General features: G+C 40.8%; 1 protein-coding gene across 2 annotated transcripts in view; it reads right to left on the reverse strand.

Annotated features, from left to right (window-relative positions):
* The window catches only part of LOC119742024 (glycogen phosphorylase, brain form-like), a 42,470-nt gene continuing 21,826 nt past the window's right edge, over nucleotides 1-20,644 (reverse strand). The window contains exons 8-23 of one of the 2 annotated variants that reach the window (XM_038218033.1): nucleotides 20,445-20,527; nucleotides 19,200-19,343; nucleotides 17,887-17,979; nucleotides 15,794-15,940; nucleotides 15,093-15,256; nucleotides 13,068-13,182; nucleotides 11,764-11,865; nucleotides 9,606-9,753; nucleotides 8,026-8,226; nucleotides 7,332-7,411; nucleotides 6,356-6,483; nucleotides 5,687-5,821; nucleotides 3,528-3,594; nucleotides 1,268-1,460; nucleotides 561-824; nucleotides 1-348 (exon numbers count right to left, since the gene is read on the reverse strand). In XM_038218033.1, the coding sequence (XP_038073961.1) occupies nucleotides 814-824; nucleotides 1,268-1,460; nucleotides 3,528-3,594; nucleotides 5,687-5,821; nucleotides 6,356-6,483; nucleotides 7,332-7,411; nucleotides 8,026-8,226; nucleotides 9,606-9,753; nucleotides 11,764-11,865; nucleotides 13,068-13,182; nucleotides 15,093-15,256; nucleotides 15,794-15,940; nucleotides 17,887-17,979; nucleotides 19,200-19,343; nucleotides 20,445-20,527 (1,811 nt within the window). In that variant the 3' untranslated portion in view covers nucleotides 1-348; nucleotides 561-813. Of the gene's footprint in view, nucleotides 349-560; nucleotides 1,461-3,527; nucleotides 3,595-5,686; nucleotides 5,822-6,355; nucleotides 6,484-7,331; nucleotides 7,412-8,025; nucleotides 8,227-9,605; nucleotides 9,754-11,763; nucleotides 11,866-13,067; nucleotides 13,183-15,092; nucleotides 15,257-15,793; nucleotides 15,941-17,886; nucleotides 17,980-19,199; nucleotides 19,344-20,444; nucleotides 20,528-20,644 lie in introns of both variants that reach the window. The other variant, XM_038218032.1, reaches the window with a different exon arrangement.

The raw sequence follows: 20,644 nt of genomic DNA on the forward strand, positions 1-20,644 counted from the left end.
TTTGTCTATTTAATATTATAACTAAGCATGCACAAATGACCACAGCATTCCCTTTGTGAGCCAGTATTGCAGTCAAGTCCATTACAAGTCTGGTCGTAAGACAATCACAAGTTCAATCACAAGATTGGTGACCAAGGAACATAGGATGAACGATGAAGGAATGTCCGTGTTACAGCTGATTCAAATAGCTTGTGACTTGGGACTGGATGACCTGTGATGGACTTATGATGACTTATGATAACTTATGATGACTTATGATGACTTATGATGACTTATGATGACTTATGATGACTTATGATGGCTTATGATGACTTTTGATGACTTGAGAGGCTTATGTCTTATGATGACCTATGATGGCTTATGATGACTTATGATGACTTATGATGACTTGTGATGACATGATGAATTATGATGACTTATGATGGCTTATGATGGCTTATGATAACTTTTGATGACTTGCGATGGCTTATTATGTCTAATGATGACTTATGATGAATTAAGATGACTTATGATGACTTATGATGACTCATGATGACTTATGACTCATGATGACTTATGACTTATGATGACTTGTGAGGACTTGTGATGGACTTGACTACAACCATTTTGCAAGCATATTTGGTGACAAGGCAGGACCATGAGGCATCCAACTCATTTGAAGGTAATACCTTTGTCAGTGTGGATCGCCAGATATTCTTTCAGAGTCCTGGGGGGTAAGTGTTACCCCCCTAATTACTCCGAAGCCCTTGCTGGCAACGTGAGTCCAGACCTGTAGGACTACAGGAGTTGTCCCCTGAAGGTTCCATTACCACCCTAGACACCCCCTACAGAATAAAGCAATAGTGCTGGTTTTTTGGAATCGGTGTTTTGGCTCATTTCGTAACTATGCCTGTATCTCATCAGTTCAATTATCAAACTTGAAGCAGAATTATTAAATACCATCTAAAGGCCTGGTTCATACTTCATGTGAATGCAAATGTGGTGCGAGCTTAATATCGCAAATCTTCATCAGGAAATTTGTCGGAGTTCAAATTTGTTCAAATTATTGCAAATTTCCAGTGCGAATACTTGACATGACATCACAAATTCTCCACATCCATTTTTGCGCACAGTATGAACCGGCCTTTAAAACATGTATGAAAAAAAAACACTCTTTACTTCTAGGCTTGCACAGTACAAGGTATAAAATATATTGGCTATATTCTCTTACAATTTGGACAGTCTGGCAATTCTTGACTACTTTAATATGACACATGCCTATTTTCACCTTGGGCGGAGTCCTTGCTAGCGTTGATGGCCTGCTCTCGGAACTCCGGTGCGACGTGGGGCGGGGGGAGTTTGATGGCATTCGGCTCCACCCCCCAGATGTCCCTGGCGTACTCGCTGATGGTCCGGTCGCTGGAGAACTTGCCCGAGGCTGCGATGTTCAGGATGCACTTCTTCGTCCACTCAGTGGGTTGCTGAGAAAGAGGAGGGATCAAAGATTAAGAGCGGTACTGGTGCTGAAAGTAACCCATCCGCAATTTTATCTTCAGGCAAATTTGGGTCCTTAATCCTGATTGGATGATCCGTGGAAACAACAGTGTGCTATTATCTCTTATATAACATACAGATAACAGAATATTATCTCTTATATAACATAACCGACATACAGATCCTTGTCATTTGATTGGTGGAACTCACATCACGTGACATTTGTTATTACTCCCATTCACGCCGGGCTCAAAAAGTACTAATCCGCCCATGGGGAATGGGGAATACTATTGAACAGTTAGTATCGATGTTCCATGACGTGGTATTTGTGTGCAAATGCATGCTGGTGTGCGTGTTCAGCGTTGCGCGTAGTGCGTATTGTTCCAACGAGCCAGCGCTACAGAGTTGGGTTCAAACATTTTTGCGCAGGGGTGGTTTGGAAGAGAGAAACACATTTTCCACCAATTTTGTATTGAAATAAAAGATCAAGTATATTAAATGACAAGGATCTATATGTCAGTTATATAAAACAAATATTGAGTGGCTTTAAATTGTGAAACGGGAGGAATATTATCGCTCGGTAAAATCTGGACTTTTTCAGTTCATAAGGCGAAAGTCCAGATTTTACCTTGCGATAATATTCCTCTCATTTCACTCTGAGCCACTCAATATTTGTATAATATTGCACAGTTCATATTGCACCTCGCGTATCGTGCACTAATTCTTAGCTGTGCATATTTCCTGCTGGGATGACAGCTGAAATGTTACGTGTTGCATCTTTACTGTGCATCACGTTTGTTATCTCACTTTGCCTTTGTGGAAGATAGAGTAATATAGGATGTCTGCATCCCATATGGTGTGGCATATAGGACACTGAAGCACTACATTATTGCGCACATGGGATGACTTATATTCTTGGTCTAGAACGGCCACACGTCTAGTCTACAAACACAACAACTGATACGCACAGTGAATACAACAACAACAAGTCAGGTGTGTTTACAAACACAAATGCCCCGCAACGGTGACAGTTCCCGTGACATAACACCACTCTTTTAACATCAACTTACATGTACCTTGGTCACATGGAACATTCATTGACAGCATTAGTGTCTTCTGTAGGTTTTATATGAATTAATCCCTAATCCCTATAATCTCAGAATAAATACATGATTTCTATTGTTTTAGCCTCTGTGAACTTGACCCTTGACCTTTTGGCCCCAAATTCAATAGGCTTCTTAGGATTACCAAGAACAATCCACAAACCAAATTTGAAGTTCATATGTTAAGTATTTCTCAAGTTATCGCGCTGACAAGATTTCTATTGTTTTAGCCACTGTGAACTTGACCCTTGACCTTTTGGCCCCAAATGCAATAGGCTTCTTAGGATTGCCAAAAACAATCCACAAACCAAATTTGAAGTTCACATGTAAAGTATTTCTCAAGTTATCGCGCTGACAAGATTTCTATTGTTTCAGCCACTGTGAACTTGACCTTTGGCCTTTTGGCCCCAAATGCAAAAGGCTTCTTAGGATTACCAAGAACAATCCACAAACCAAATTTGAAGTTCATATGTTAAGTATTTCTCAAGTTATCGCGCTGACAAGATTTGTCCGGACACACACACACACCCACCCACCCACACCCAGACTTGTTTCACATACGTAGTGTGGACTTTCCTTTCTTTTCGTGTAGTTAAGGAACACCAGTGGAAAAACTCATTTTTCTCAAACTGTGAAAACTCTTACAACCCAATTTTTTTTCTATGATTCCCTATAGTGTTTCTCTTCATTCTGCTACAGATAAACCTAACCCAAAAATGCCTCTAAACCTGTTTTCCAGAAATGGGGAAACACTGTGTGGACGTGGGCAAGTCCACACAACGTCGGTGCTACCTACATTATGTGGACGTGTTTTGTTCGGAAGTCCACACTGCGTATGTAAGACAAGCTCACACACCCACACCCACACACCCACCCACGGAAGGACAAGGCGGAAACAGTATGCCCCTTAGGCTTCGCCGCGGGGCATAAAAATGATTCAATGTTACTCACCATGAACAGTTTGTTGACCTTCTCCTGACTGGCGATGTAATCTTCATAGTCAGCAAGTAGCATGTACCTGCAAGTTTGTCACAGTAATGATTGCCACAATATCTCATCAGAGTTCAACCATTTTTAAATCTAAAACTGTTAGTTAATAAGCCATTTGCGAGTTAAATTTGAATTAAATCTGGCACGCTGACTTAATACAATGCTTTGCACGTTTTAACCTAGCATTCTCCCAACCAAAGAGACTGTTACTATATCACATGATTCGGGGCAAGCCTTATGCTAGCAACCCCCAGCTCCGGCATGGTCTGGTGTCTTTGTGTCATTCTCACCCATTGTGAACAATGTATTGGTCCTGAGCGTCTCTTACGTAACTATGCAAGAGCTTGCCCCGAATCATGTGATTAGCAACAGTGTCTTTGGTCTGGAGAATTAAAAGTTAAAATGTGCCAAGCAGTCTGAGCAAGTCAGTGTACCAGATGTTTTTCAAATGTAAATCCCAAAGGGTATAGGTTACTCGCAAATGGCTTATTCTTCCCTGGTGAATTCTTGGTCTCCAAGGTTGCTCGCAGTAATGCATAATAACAATAGTAATGTGGTGCTTATATAGCGCTTCATACCAAAGGTGTCAAAGCGCTTTACAATTATTACCCCTGTTCATCAGGCCACAAGATCACTTCTGCAGCAGCTCAATATCAGCGCATATGGCCCGTACCTTCCCAGGTACCCATTTACTCTTGGGTGGAGAGAAGCAATGCGTGACAAAGTGCCTTGCCCAAGGGCACACGCACCTTGACCCCAGGCTGGACTTGAACCCACAACCTGCAGCTTTACCTGCAGACCACGAATCCAATGCCCTTAAAGCTATAGTCCATCATTTGCAGCTATCCGAAAGGTAACTGGCGTAATTATTGTTGAAAAACATACTTGGTTGAAAGATAGCAAGGGGACTAAACTCCCTGTGAAATTATTCTTTATGGCAAGCTGTCATTTTGAAGTAATCAACGAAAGAAGGCCTTTCCAACAGTGCTTCTTAAGACGCACCATAGGAAATTTAAATTAGTAGTTCGTTTTGTTATTCGGCGAAGCGCGCGCAAGCATACGCACACGCAACCGCGGTTGCTATAATTTGTCGGATCAGTGCGCGACATCGCGTAGCTGCAATCGGCTCAGTGAGAACGTGTCTCTGACGCTGAATTCAGGCCCAAATCAAAACATGATTCAGCAACTTTTGATTTGAAATTGAGATCCTAGAATGTTTTTCTCAGAATATACAGCTGAAGCTGAGCTGAAACTTCATCAGGTTAGTTGTTCAGTACCGTTCTTTAGATTTTGAGCACTTTTGTTGCTTCAAATGAACAAAATGCACAAATTACAAATGATGGACTGTATCTTTAACCACGAGGCCACAGCACCCCACAGTATAGTGCGTTAATGGATTTGACCCATTATTTAGAACCCTGGTTGATGTCTGCAGGAAAGCTTGTTTGTTGTGAACTATTTACTGGTACAATTACAGAACGCAAGCACTGCAAATTCCACATCTCTAATTTTCAAAACTGCCAAATCTTTCTGCGCACAAAATTGCAAGTCTGAAGTACCGAAATATTCTTTCTCCTACAATTGGACTATTTTTAGCTGCGGAAAGCAGCTCAAGAAATCATCATGTTTCTCCGTTGGTTGGTTGGTTAGTAACAAACGTCAGCACATGCCTTTTATGGCAATCAATCACCTAGTCCGGTAGGCCCTCGCAACAACACGTGCCTCAGGTTCATGGCCCTGAATTCCGACAGGTTCAGAGGTCTCCACTGACCAGCTACCAATTTATTGCAGTCATAGAAAATTGGGTCACTGGAGTCAAAAACCAGATGTTTGTACTGAGGGTACTCATTTCGCATTGGGGCTGGCACTGTACTGCACACAAATTGGGCGTTCCACAAGCTATAAAACGCTCCACGCACCAACTGACGTTCAACAAATGGGAATCTTTTTCAATTAACAGTACCGACCCAGTGAGTAGTTGTGCCTTATAAGAACAGACATTTACAACATGTACATGACTTATAGGCTACAGCAGGACTACAGTTGGGCTGCAGCTTCCGAGATCATTTTGAGCTTGTTCATTTCCACCTAAAAGCAGTTCTTCTAGGACGACAACTTACGTGTCATGATAGAGCAAGCCATTAGCGAGATCCTTGAAAGCATCAGGGTCGTGAGGAGAGAAGAACCCTCCACTGATCTGGTCAATGGCCTGCTTCAGCTCTGTGTTCCTGTCGTAGTACTGTTTGGCATTGTATCTATAATGAAAAGAAGAGGGAATGTGTGAATTCTCCTTGAGTGGAGTTAACAAGGTTTTGCAGTCTTCGAAACCGATGACGGATAAACACGCAACGAGCGAGGCCGGAAATATCTGTCTGCGACCTGCTCGCAGCAGGCGAGGCAGGAAATATCAGGGTGTGCTACCCGCAGATGACAGCCTGAACCCATCTGACATCCAGGTTCATGAAAAGCAATCCTGTGCCAGGGTCTAGTCAAAATATTCACTTATGTATCATTAATTAATTCAGTTAGCATTTATTAGCCATGTCATGCTGTACATTAAGGCCTAAGCTAGAGTTGTTTCAAACATGTATAATCTTCTTTCACTGCAAGTATGTTACTTTGTTGTTTCAAATTGGTGTTAGGCTCTGAACTAATGTACAAAGTAGATCATGAAGTTGGAAGCAGCCTCTTAGATACAAGGGCTTTGTTTAATACTACGGAGTGTATTGCTCATATTTTTAATGAATTTTGTGCAATCGGACTTTGGACAGATCTCTCCTTTGCCTCACCCTTGCTTCTTGAGCTCCTCCACCTGAGGCACCGTCATGCCAAAGATGAAGATGTTCTCAGCTCCCATCTCCTCCATCATCTCAACGTTGGCACCGTCTAGCGTGCCGATGGTCAGGGCTCCGTTAAGCTGCAAGATTCAGAGCAGAGACAGAAAAGTACAAATTTAAAAATGGACACAACATTATTGGCTGGCTCAAACTCGCAGTGAACGTGAATTCAAACCTGTATTTGTGACATCATGGTGAGTATTTGTACTGTGAACGTGGGTCTTTTCTTTAGGGCACTTTGATTAAAATTCAAAAATCAACCTGTCACATCCCACATAGCTAAAATATCACTGAAGGAAGTTCATGAAGAGACAGCAACGACTAAAAGATCAAAGCAAAGAGGGAAAGAAGTCAGTTGCAGATCTGCCTTCAGTAAAAATCCTCCATTGTGAAAAGTAACAAGGACGGACACAAGTGTTACACTTGTTCGTCCCCGTTACGCTTCTCTATGGGAAATTTGTACAGGCAAAATTTTATATGATACTCTTGAAGTGTAAAGCTGGTCATCTCTATTTTCTTACGCATTTTAAGGCCAGGTATTAAATGAGTTGAAGGGATCCAAAGGAATTTATTTATTATTAGGAAGTAGATCTGGGTCCTAAAATACATTTTTTCCCTCTCAAGTCATGCTTTTGCATCTCATTACCGTGGAAATGCCCACATGAAAATTTCATTGTTTAAATGTAATTGTCACATGTTTCTCAAATTTTGTTGACAAATGCTGCTGAACGTAACACATTGTTGGTCATTTTGGGAAAGTGAGAAATCAGAACTCAGGTTATATTACTTAAACTTTAAACTTCCAGGATCTTTCAAAATCCACATGAAGTGCAATAAGGATTAAAGAAACGTAGCGCCCATGACATGATTGTCTTTACATGGAGAATGAGGGGAAATTTAAGACTGAAACAATTTTTTTCAATCTCACCATGAACTTCATGTTGCCAGTGCCGGAAGCTTCAGTTCCTGCCAGTGAGATCTGCTCTGATAGGTCAGATGCTGGGATCACTGAGGATGGAATAAACAAAATTGTTGAAGACGAAACCTGTTAATGGGAAAATTCTGTGGGTTCCGTGACAAATGGTACCCTTCAGCGGTAATACCGGTAGAATGCGAAGAACTTTGTTCTGACCTTTACTGACATAATTCAGTAACCAACCTTTATTCAGTGATCTTCAAGACCTTGCAAAACAAACTTCACAAGCTTGTAAATTTACACGACTGAGGATTATCTTCCCATCCCAAAACTAAATCAAGAGTAAATTACAACTCAAGTCACAAGTATCGGGGGATGAACCATGATAAGAGAATGCCTATGACGTGATTAATTTTAACAGCTTGTCACTTGTGGTTGAACTGTGATTGACTTGTGATTGACTTGTGACTGACTTGTGATTGACTTATGACTGACTTGTGATTGGCCAGTGATTGACTTGTGATTGACCTGTGATTGACTAATGATTAAATTGTGATCAACATGTGATTGGTCTATGATTGACTTGTGATTGACTTGTGATTAACCTGTGTTTGACTTGTGACTGACCTCTGATTAACCTGTGATAGACTAGTCATTGACTTGACTACAACTTTTATGTCAAAAAAATAATTGTCCCTGCTCTTACCTTTCTCTGCGAGGGATACCCTGTAGTTCTCCAAGAAGACCACCTTGAGACGGTCCCCGATGATGGGGTCATTGTTGATGACCTGACCGATGCAATTGATCAGGTAGATGATCTGCTTGGCGGCATAGTAGCCAGGAGCAGCCTTGCCACCGATCATGACGGTCCGGGGAACAAAGGATCCACTAGGGTTCTTCTTGATCCCTGTTTGGAAAAAAATTATGAAGGGGAATATTTGAGGTACGCTTGGAATTAAGAAAGAGAGGATTCTTTTTTTTCTGGATATGACTTTATGGCCAGGTAATTCAAGTAGACAAGAGATACAGATGCCATTTGGTTGCGTTGCAGACTGTCTTCACCGCATAACACAGAGATGAAACTGGCATATGGCCGAAAAATCAGAAAATAGGCTGAACAAAAAAATGTGTCCGAAATCTGGGCTGCGCTGCAGTTACACACATGTACATGCATGTACAATACACTTCATGCCCAATTTCTGGACACCAACTCCTGCTTTATTTTCGATTCAAACAAAATTTTACAATGACAAAAAAATGGTCAGTGTTTTCATTGCATAAAATGCCTGAATTACAGTTAGAGTAATGGAGTCATCAACAAAGAAGTTCACTTCTTACTTGAGAAAGTCGAGGAAAAAGTCCGAAAGACAAGGGCACCTTTCATAGTGCATCAATCATGTTCATGATTCAACCACACAACTCCACTACTCCACTTGCATTCGTACGTGGGGAAAAATCTGGCATTATCGTCTTTCTCTTCCAACAAATGCCAGTGAAATGTTTCGCTAATGCTCTCTTCGCTATCCTCCAGATAATCATCATGATTTTTAAAGCATTGCAACTAAATCTGAAACCTCAGAAAATCGCACAACATAATGATTTTATCCACTGGATCGTTCACGAGGCTACCCGTTCCCAACCGGCCATGTGCTAGCGGACGGTACGGTGCGGTATACGTACGGTGATACCATTGCATGTCATCTTTGCACATATGCACGCACGTGCGACACAGTGATTTTTCCATGTCACCTGTCATGTTTAACCTTTTGTCCAGCCGGAAAAGGCTCCGATCAGTGTTATGGCCTGTGTTTCTACCGCTGAAACACTCCAATAACGACTGGTGAAAGAGATTGAAACTACGTTCGCGATGATTTTAACATGCCATTTCCATGGGCTTTTCTTCGAAATTATGATTGAAATAAAACGACATTTTGTGAAAAAAATCGTTACAAAATCAAATTTTTGAAAAGTCACATCTCTGATAACAGATTTTTCCTTGAATACAACAAAAATCAGAAGGGAAGATAAATCATGCTTCTTGCTCACAGAAAAATTCCTAAGGAATTTGTGAATAGAGAATAGAAAAAGGTGTATCAAAAAATGTATCAACCTTTCAAACCACCTGCCCACCGTGATAGCTCAACCATTTTCGTTTTAGAAATCCCCTTAGTAATACAAGAAGCCTACAGTAATAAGGGCACTGTTCCTCAAAAATCCTGGTCTGCAAGGGAAACGCAATCAGCAAAGCTTCAGTGAAGGTTTCCAATGAATCTTGAGCAATCTTACTGTTGTACATGGTGATGATGTGCAACGCATTCAGCAGTTGGCGTTTGTACTCGTGGATTCTCTTGACGTGCACGTCAAACATGGAGTCCGTGTTCAGGATGATGTTGTGGTTCTTCTCCAGGTAGCTGGCCAGTTTCATCTTGTTTTCCTACAAAAGAAAAAAACAAAAACAATTTTGTGAGTCATTGGCAGTGTGGCCTACTCGTGCCAACTGATTACAACCACAATCACGTGCACCCAATTTAGAGGAAAAAAATGATAAAAACAGCTGGAAATAAAGGCACATATTCCAAGTCCTGCCAGACCAACAAGCTTAAGCATCAGGTTCACCCAAATATATTTTAGTTTCAGACAGTTGAACTGTATGTATTAATATTGTTCATGGACCAGATTTTTGGCATGTAGCCGCTCCTAACTGTTTAAATGTGGGCCGAGTTATTATGACCATCTCTCAGCCGGGGGGGGGGGGGGGAGATCTCGGCCATTGAGAGACGAAAAATTTTGAAACTCGGTACATGCAGAGAGCACTCATCATGAACATACCCAAGAAATTTCATGACTATAGGTCAAAGGGTTTTGGAATTATGGCTAATTAATTATTCATATGTACAAATAGTAATTCTGCTCTGTGTACACGACGTATATGGGAAAATTCAAATTTTTCGCTGCGCGGCAACCCGTGGTACGATTTTTATGTTGTTGGTATCAAAAGATGCGCAAGGCTCGAGACTAAAAATTCATAACAGTTCGGGTCACGAAAATGTTTTTGTCAAGGCTAGCGCGGAAAAAAGTCAAGGGGGGGCGGATTCTGCACTGATCAGACTTTACCTGAAAAACACTCAACCCAAGGACCTGCACCCGATTTCACTAAACGATGCGATGCTTCGCAACTAGAGTTACGATGTGTAACACGTTGCAACTCGCGATGCGTCGTACAATCCATTTCACGAAACTTGCGAAGCGTTGAACGCGTCATAAGTTCCTTGACAACGGCTTAAAACATGTCGCAAGTTACGACGTGTCTAGTGGTCATCACAAAATAAGAGTCCTTTTCTTAGCCAGTTTTATGCCATAAACATCACATAAACAAGATTATAATACCAAGGCAATGTGTGTAAAGTTGTAAATAGAAAATTCATTGAATAATTATGAAATAGCCTGCAATATTGCAGTTAAAATTTCAAAGCAGCTATACAGTCCACTGAGAGCTTGTTTTTCTTTAAAATTGTATCACACGGCCGCCATTTTATTTGACGTTTTAACAAATTTTGGGCGGAGATCCGACAACTCTTTGTTGAATATCATATGACTATTTACTGTACGATGACTAAAGACATAAAACAGTTACCGAGTTGTGCTATAAATACACCTACGACGCGTCGCACTTACGACGTGTTTTGTTAAATGGATCGCAGCTGCGACGCGTCATAGAGATACGACGCGTCGCTGCGCTGTGATGCATCGTAAGTTCAGAAGAGTTTGGTGAAATCGGGTGCTGAACCTAATTCCTCTGTAGTGTGCATGCGCAGATTTTAAACAAACCATATTCCAAATCATAGCAACAACTAAAGGAAACAGGACAGGACTTCGGTAGTATGGGCTCCGTGCATAAGTACCCCCTCAACGGTAAGAAAGGGAGAGTTGGGGGAGACCATCGGGAGAGACATTGAAACGCACTGCTGACGATGCCTGATGTTCACATGAGGCTTAACAATATTCAGAATATAATCAGTCGTGCGTACTTTGCACCACACGCATGCAAACCAGTACGCACATGAGTTGTGTCCCGTCCACGGTGCTCTCGTAGGTGGTAAATAAGCAGTCTGGTTTGACTATGGGCTCCGTGCGCCAATGAAAGAGGGCGCCCTTGTACCTAGCAACGACGTCCCATGGGCGGGATATTTAGCTGGTTGGCGTGCACCGTTCCTTGTGTGTGACGCACGTACACCAGGGGATATGTACTATGTACACGCAGTGGTACATCCGCGCGTCGCGGCAAAATTGCAGTCAGGCAAGATGGCGTCGGTCGGTCACCCCCAACTGTACTTTCTTTGCCGGTGAGGGGGTACTTGTGAACGGAGCGGATATGCAAACGGAGCCCATAGTCAAACCAGACTGTGGTTGAATATAACTTCAGAATAAACAAAAAGGTTCTGACCTGTTTGGTTTTCTGAACGGCCAGAATGAAGGCTCTATCATCTACCAGAGTCTCCAACTCTCGTAGGAGACTGAGATTGGTGGTCCATCCATCACCGATCCTCTGGGGAGAAAATGATGCAAGAAACAAAATAAATAAAAACTATTAAACTTGAATGAACACATTTAGACATGGGCAAGAAAGATGACTTCACAAAGTCTGATAAATGTTAACTTCATCAGCCTAATACACTGATGTGGAGTTTATTCAGAAATATCAAAACCACTTCTGGAAAAACCTTGCTCTCACCTTTGTACACTCTTAAACCCAAAAGGCCCCCCCCCCCTTTCCATTTTTTAAGCAATCTTTTCACCAAACACATGTTTCTCGCCATGAGCTATCATGACTTTTTTAGACTGGCGCACGTTTTAATACCAAATTTGTGAAAATTGACCCGAGTGTCACCGCGCTGTGCGACATTATTTGAGGCTGCGCACCACCGATATCGCATTTCCCCATATACAGGGCGAGTAAAAAAACGAAACCCAAATATTGGGACCATTGTTTTAGGGAAGTTCTGCATGTAGCATTTTCAAAATCTAGAATATGAAAGCCCAATTCATAAGCTTTCTTTTAGTACAAAAATCATTCAAATCACTCAAGTACTTTTCAAGTTATGAAATTTTAAACACACCCACCGTAAAGTTCAGTGTTCTTTCAGCAAAACGAAAACAAATTACATAGGGATGTGTGTGAATTGTTTTCGTTTGCTGAAAGAACGCACACCTTTTTTGTGATCCTTAAAATGGTGGTTGTGTTTAAAATTCCGTAACTTAAAAAGTACTTGAGTGATTTGAATGATTTTTGTACTAAAAGAAAGCTTATGAATTGGGCTTTCATATCCTAGATTTTGAAAATGCTACATGCATAACTAAAACAATGGTCCCAACATTTGTGTTTCGGTTTTTTTTTTACTCACCCTGTACAATACATGGATAGCACAGCTTGCTGTGGTAACAGTGTGCTAACTTGCAAATTCAATAATTGAAAAACATTTTGTCTTATGAAAATCAATTCTGTGAATATGTTCAGATTAAATTGCTCTACATATGTGCCAAATTTCATTTCATTTCGTCACGTCATGCCCGAGTTCTGAGAGACCCCCCCCCCCCACTGTTAGATTGTCCAAAAGAAAACTAGCACCTTTAGGTTAAAAAAAAAACTGCTAAAATCGCCGTTCAAAAGGTTTAAGCAGATCGTATCACAAATAGGCCGGGTGCAATGTGAAAAAAAATAAATAAATAAAATAAAAAAAATTTACTAACGTCTTCAATGACCTCCGAGAGCCCCAGATTGCACAGCAGCATCCAGCGACGTGGTGTGATGCCGTTGGTTTTATTCTGAAATCTCTCGGGGAACATTTCATAGAAGTCCTTGAAACTGTGACAAAATATACGGCAAAATACGGCCAAGTCAATTCAAATAATTCAAAAATCAAACAATCAAATTTCCATTCATCAGATATTTTTCTATTTGTCCAGGAGCATCAGTTGAGCCGACAAACACTGAATAGGCCTATACCGCTCTAGTAAACAATGCACAAAACTGCAAATTAGAATCATTATAACTTCAAATTTCTACGGACAATCGGCGCTGGTAACAAGAAATGAATTTACAAAGATTTCAGCAAATGAAAAATGAGAAATCTCTTGTTATCAAAAAGGCTCGTCTCTGGCTTCGTAACTGAATTTTATTTCCAATTTCTTTTTTAATCAAAAAAGGCAATTGAATAATCAGATTGCACACCCAGGAAACCTTTTTGGCAAAGGAAAAAAAAAAACATGTCACATAAAAATTGGGCTCTAAAAAGTGGAAACGTTCGAAAGTGGAGTAATAGAAAGTATTACCTGACTGTATCTTAAACAAGTCAAAACTTTCCAGGAACCCAATGGCATATGCCATGGCACTGTTGTAGCTGAGTCCCATTCAAGTCAACCGCAAGTCATACAGTTTCAAATCAACTGACAAGGTATTCATTGTGAGCTGTTACCTCGAAATGAGCTTAAAGTCGGAAATTGTGATTTTGCTGTACGGTGGCGCAAAACCAAAATTTGAAGGGGTGATCATTTTTTTTTTTTTTTCAGGTGAACCTTAATCTGTAAGTCCTGTTTTACCTTTCTCCAATTGTTTGTTCTGTCAAACATCTTTAATCCTATTTCATCCCTTTATTAACAGTTGACTGTTCATTCACTGTAATGCAACTGCAGAATGCCATTTTCTCAAGAATCAGTTTTTACAACTTCAAGTAAGTTGGTGGTCTATCTTTCCGTTACTGAACTCAGTACCCCTAAATGCTGTTTAGCATTGGAACGCTCTTGTTCTGCAGAATCCAGATAAATAAATATCTCAATTCTTAAAAAGTCTGTCTTTAAGCAGGTTTCTGGTATGCGCGCGCGTCGCCGTAGCCTTGTGCGTCGCCAAAATTAATATTTTTTTTTTCAATATAAGATGATGTCTCAAAACCGCCAAACTCACTGGTCTGACTGGAATCCTGCTGCTGCACAATTATAACATGTTTTTAGATGGGGTTACGATCGAGTATAAGCTTTATTTAGTCGGGCACCATTTGCAGACGGTGTTGTAATTTTGTAATTGTGCGTCTGGAAGCCAGACTGAGGGAGCGATGGTTGTGCATCTGGAACCTGTAAACGCTTTTAAATTAGTGCAATATGTAAGGGAGCAGACTAATGACTAGCCTGGCAGCACATGCACGATGTCGATGTCGCTGTATGGTCTAAGTTATAACGTTACTACCGTTTTCTCTGATTTTTGTCTTGACTATCCAAATTTCCCGAAGAATGTTCGCGATGGTCGAGATCGTAAGTGGGTGCAGAATGCTCAAGCCTTATCGCCTTACTGAGGTCACCTCAAGCTCCACTCTGAAGGATATTTTTGAGAGTTTTTACTGGGGATCGAAGCGTCATCTGCAACATCAGCCGCCATTTGAAGAAGAAAAAAAGTGGGGGGAAAAAAACCCTGCGTCGCCGCACCACTTTTTGGGCAAGCTCCATACCAGAAACCGGAGACTTTTTTTTGTTGGCCTTAAGCTCATTTTGTGATGACAAGGTCACAATGAAACCGACAAAGGCATTCCTTTGTTACTGTTCAGATCCTGTGACTAGACTTGTGAGTTGACTTGCGATGTTCAAGATTGTGACTAGGTTACAACACTGTTCCTTGCACTTTGAGACGAGCCCCTTGGTAAGTAATGCCAAATGGGCCTTGCATTCCAGCACCCATTAAAATCCAACGAAACCAATTTGTTAGAATTTGTCTGATTCAGAACTCACACGTGCGTCTTGAGCAGGTTGGAGTGAATGGCAGCCACACCGTTGACGACATGGGTCCCCACCAGGCACAGGTGGGCCATGTTGATGCGTTTCCCGTGCCCTTCCTCCACTATGGACATGCGTCCCATTCGGTCAAAGTCACCCGGGAACCTGTCACTCACCATCTACGTGTAAACCATTCAATGAGCATTCGATTATTTCGAATGACCCGTAACCCATATCACTGTGCGCAGGAACAGGTGAATTCCGAACAGGCTTATTGTAGAAGGATAATAAATAAAGCTTTGTAAAAATCACCTGAGGAGTAGCTTTAACAAAAGTTAATTATTTAGTAGTTTCTTAAGCTACCTGATTCTACATAATTTTTCTTTCATATGTGCGTTGATATTACCTTAACGCTATGCTTGACACACAAAATTTGTGTGAAAACATCTGCAAGAGATCAGTCTAAAAAATATTTTAACGTTTTGGGCCTAAATAAATACATCTGGGTGTGAGGTAAAACAAATACGGGGGGAGAGGGGGGGGGACCACGGATTCTGCCCCCAACACCTCCCCTAGGCCATTTAGGGTTACAAAAAAGTTTTGTATATTTTTAGCTTTATTAAGTGGAGATTCCTCTCTTCATTCTGCACAGACGTAACATCTGGCCCAGATCAAGCCTGTTTGAGGAACTCAACGCCTAAGTCTTCCCTTCTGACCTGCATGTGGCGAGCATTGATCTCATAGATGATCTGCAGATGTCTGGGTAGCATCTGCTCCAGCATGGGCACCGGCCAACGCTCCAGAGCCTCGGGTAGGATGGTGTGATTGGTGTATGCACAGGACTTGACAGTTATATCCCAAGCCTGAAACAAACATTGGTATAATAATAATAATAATTAATTCTTATATAGCGCATTACATCATTGACACAATCTCAATGCGCTTTACAAAGTAAATAAAACAAATGTCATTAAATACACTAAAAAGCTCATTAAAAATACTAATACATCACCAATCTATTGATTTAAATACCAAGTAAAACTCATTAAAAATACATTAAAACCACAATCAGTCAATCATCATGAATGTTATTTAAAAACCTGACGGAAGTAATACGTTTTTAGTGCTGACTTAAAAGATAAAAAAGAAGGTGCGTTCCGAATAAAATAAGGAAGCTTATTCCATATACTGGGTGCTGCTACTGAAAAGGCACGCATGCCATAATGATTTTGATTGAAACGGGGTTGGACTAAGCGTGTTTCATTGGAGGAGCGAGTGGCTATAGAACTTTCCCTAACTGTCAACAAATCCAACAAATATGGTATGGTAAGCCTTTTCAGACGAGTCTAGCCAAACAGGTCAATGATTTTTCTTTGACACAATAAGGAGCAACTTCTTTGACAGATTGACTGGTGAACGACTCCAGAGTGTAATCAGAAAATGAGAAAATCAACACATAAAATTTGCCTGCCTGAAACAAAAACTCAGCTGGGTCGACCCGATTTTCTCCCAAATTGGGCTCCGTGCATATGGGCTCCATACTCCCTCAACAGTGCAAAAAGGCGTAGCGGTACTTTCCTCGCCTTCCACTGCTGTGACCCGGGTTCGAATCCCGCCTGGGCCAATATGTGGATTGGGTTTTCAATCCCTACCTGATTCCGTGGGTTTTCCCCAGAATATTCTCCTGGGCTTTTCCTCCCACCTCTAAAACTGTAATTTCTTCTCATTGTCTTCTCTCCACAGGTTTCTTCAGGCTTGCGAGCTACAGTGCCTAGGGCGCTTTTGAGGAATCCTTGGTTTCATTACCAAAAATGATTAATAATAATAATAATAATAATGACCATTAGGTGAGACATTCGAACACAGTACCTACAACGCCTGACACTCAAGTAAAGACGCTTTAGCTTTGTGCACACTGAAAATAGAATTGGTTGCACGTACTTCGCGCCGTACGCCAGTACGCACACGCGGTGTGTCCCCCTACTGACCACAAATTCGTATCCTTGTGGAGACACGCACACAACAGGAAACAAAACATTGTAAAGGTCTCCACAGGGCCATTTCTATAGATGAATAGGTCTCCACAAGGTTTTCACGAACTAGATATATGGGTTTTACTCAAAAACTAGGAATTTCCAAGGTGGGTTGATCCGTTGCAAATGGAAGAGTTTTAGAAAAGGGATATCAAGTCCAAATTTCAGCCAAGGAAATTAATTCTGGTTAATATAAGAGCATTTTGAAACTTCACTTTCAAAATTGAACACTTTACTACACGAGAACAAAGAAATGTCTCCACAAGGATACACATTTTAGAATATGTGGAGCACTCAAAAGTGGTCAAAAAGCGCCGTCTCTTGTTCGCCCACGGAGCTCGTTATTTGGTTCTGCATGAACTAAATTTGGTCGGTTACGTTTTGGTTAGCTGCAAATGATCCACTCTACTTTTCAATGAAAACTATTTTCCCATTTCCTGAATCAAGTGAACATTCACACAACTGCAACATAAATCTTTAAGTCCTGTTTTACCTCTCTGTGAACCTTAATCTCTAAGTCCTGTTTTACCTTCCTGTGAACCTTAATCTCTAAGTCCTGTTTTACCTTTCTGTAAACCTTAATCTTTAAGTCCTGTTTTACCTCTCTGTGAACCTTAATCTCTAAGTCCTGTTTTACCTTTCTATGAACCTTAATCTCTACATGTAAGTCCTGTTTTACCTTTCTGTGAACTTCATCCTCTAAGTCCTGTTTCACCTTTCTGTGAACCTTAATCTCTAAGTCCTGTTTCACCTTTCTGTGACCCAACTGCACTTACTTTATCCCAGGGGAGGTTCTCAATGTCCACAAAGATCCTCATCAGCTCTGGTATGGCCAGCGCAGGGTGGGTGTCATTCAACTGCAGGGCAACCTACAAATTAAGCAAACAAGTGTTGAATCTTGTCCGCAGGGAGTGACACGGGAAGGAATTCATTGCTTGCAAATCTAGGGAATTGGAACCAAGAGGTCTGTGTCAATGAGCTATACAATTCACCATAACTGTTTCATGGTTGGTAGTGATGCTGCTGGTTTCAATAGGTATAGTGCTATCTAAACTAGGTAATTCTCTAGGAATCTGATTGGGCCCAAAAAAAAGTTCTGGTTTCTGGTCTGCGCGCGCATCGCCGTAGCCATGCACGTCGGCAAAATTTTAAAAAAAAAATTAAATGTAAGATGATGTCTCAAAACCACCAAACTCACTGGTTTGACTGGAATCCTGCTGCTGCACAATTTTAACGTGTGTTTGGATGGGGTTACGGTCGAGTATAAGCTTTATGTGGCCTCTCTGGGCTCCCATATATTTTGCACTAAATTTTGTCGGGCACCATTTGCAGTCATCAGCCAACATTTGAAGAAGAAAAAAAGCCGCGTCGCCACACCACTTTTGGTGCAAGCTCCATACCAGAAACCGAAGACTTTTTTTTTTTTAGCCTTAGCTTCCGGGAAAATTACTGGCCAAAGGCATCTCCAAATTTTAATCGTATCTTTGAGTTGGCTTTGAGGGACATACAAATATATATTGCACGAGCTATAGCAATATTGCACGATTCGAAGATGAGTGCAAAATTGTTATAATGAGCGCAATATATTCTTGTATCCCCTGGAAAAAAAAAAGCCGTCCTATATTATGTATATCAGGCTGACTTAATCTGAAATCCTTAATCCAGCGTCTCAAAATCTGTTGGTAGATTCATCTCAGCCAGATGTGCTCGCAGGATATTTAATGTCATCCTGGTTGCTTTCAAGGTATTTTCAGCGTCTTCAGTTCTCTAATTTCATCGAATTATTCTTCGCTTTTACCAATTGAATCTTGCACTGCTCGAAGCTGCCACTGTACCGCACAGATGACTATAGAATCTCAAAACGATATTGTACAGTCATCCGATATATGTTTACTACTTGGGAGTCAGATGTCAATAATAATGTTTAATACTGTTCATAGTTTCAGTAATGTTCCCAGCTGTCCAAAAATGCATTAACTACAAGGTAAGTTAGCACAAAAGTCGAACACAAAGCACAACATTTCTCTTTTACTATCCATTTCTTTTTTCATATGGCTTCCAAGTCTTGTTCCTAGTATCACTCCTGTACCTTGTCAGGGAAGGTGTCAAAGGCAGTCCTGACTGTATCCCTGCTGCCAAAGCGAGACGACTTGAAGCGACGGATGATGTCCTGCAGCGTGGCAGCCACCATGAAGTACTCCTGCTTCAGTCGTAACTCTTTACCCTCTACAACCTGAAACAGGTGGACAACATAGGACCTTTCATTTGTGGTGTTGCAGTGAGATGGAATATGGCCAAACATACTCTTTGTCCAAAAAAACAACTGTTTTGGTGGCTAAAATTGTGGATTATAGGAAGTCAATTTGGCATCTTGTTTTCAGTAAATTCAGACGTGCATGTCAGACACGTTAATGAGCTGCTGTGAATGTGATACATCTATGATAATGTGACATCTAATGAGTAGAAAACAATTTAAAAAACAAAACTAAGGTTCACCACCACCCAAATGACTTTGTACATGTTTATCGTGATTTATCATTAGACTTACGGAACATGCAAAATGCAAGTGTTATTGTGAGCTTTTTTTTAAGGCAGAGAGAAAGGTTCATATTCACATTGATTTGAATGGGAAAAAAATCAAATGGCTGCAACATGATAATGGTCTATTGGCTTCACTGATGTTATATTTTATTATTTTATTATTATTTATATTCAATGTCGAAAGATATTTTTTGGTTTGATTTTTAGTTTCTTAGTTTTAACTTGTTTTAAGTTGTTTTAACTTGTACCAAAGATGTGAGGACAAACTGTAACGCGAGGTACTGTAACGTGAGATCTCATGTTGATTGATTAATTTTTAAAAATTGTTATGGTAGCATAATGACTTACACTCTATTGATGTAAAGGCACTGAAAAGATTTTTCCAACAGTGCACAGCGTGAGGAAATGTCCAAATGCAAGGTTTATTTTGTGGGCCTCTTTTTGTACACGTAGTTTAACCACTTAATTTCAAGGGATCTTCTGTGGGAAAAATCCACCCTAAGTGGTTTGACTTCTGTTAAATGTAACACCAGTTACCATGGAGTTGCCATTGTAGATCTCTCTCAAATGACTACAGATTGCCACTTGCATCAGCATTTTGAGAGTTGAATTTTCACGACGCGCATTGGCTGTGCCGTATTTCGAAGAAATTTCGAGCAACATGCGTGTGTGTTGAGAATATTTTGCACACTGCACGCACACACACCTGATGGCAATGAATAAGCAGTTGTAATTTTCCTACGAAGATGCCTGTCTATGAGAGGGGTGTAATGGTACAATGAGGAAGACTTACGTTGTCATTCGGATACAACACTCGAGAGATGTTCTCTGCTTCGTTCCTGTTCAGCACAGCTTTGATGTAATCACCATCATTAACTGCAAAAAACAAATTAAACCAATTCACGTAAATGGCAATTTCGAAACTTCTCAATGTGGTTAGAAAATAGGCCAGCACACGAGATCTAACATGTCAAAAGTGGCATCCCAAGAGCT

Source organism: Patiria miniata, unplaced genomic scaffold (genome assembly GCF_015706575.1).
Source record: "Patiria miniata isolate m_02_andy unplaced genomic scaffold, ASM1570657v1 HiC_scaffold_5, whole genome shotgun sequence".
In the NCBI taxonomy this organism is placed as follows: domain Eukaryota; kingdom Metazoa; phylum Echinodermata; class Asteroidea; order Valvatida; family Asterinidae; genus Patiria; species Patiria miniata.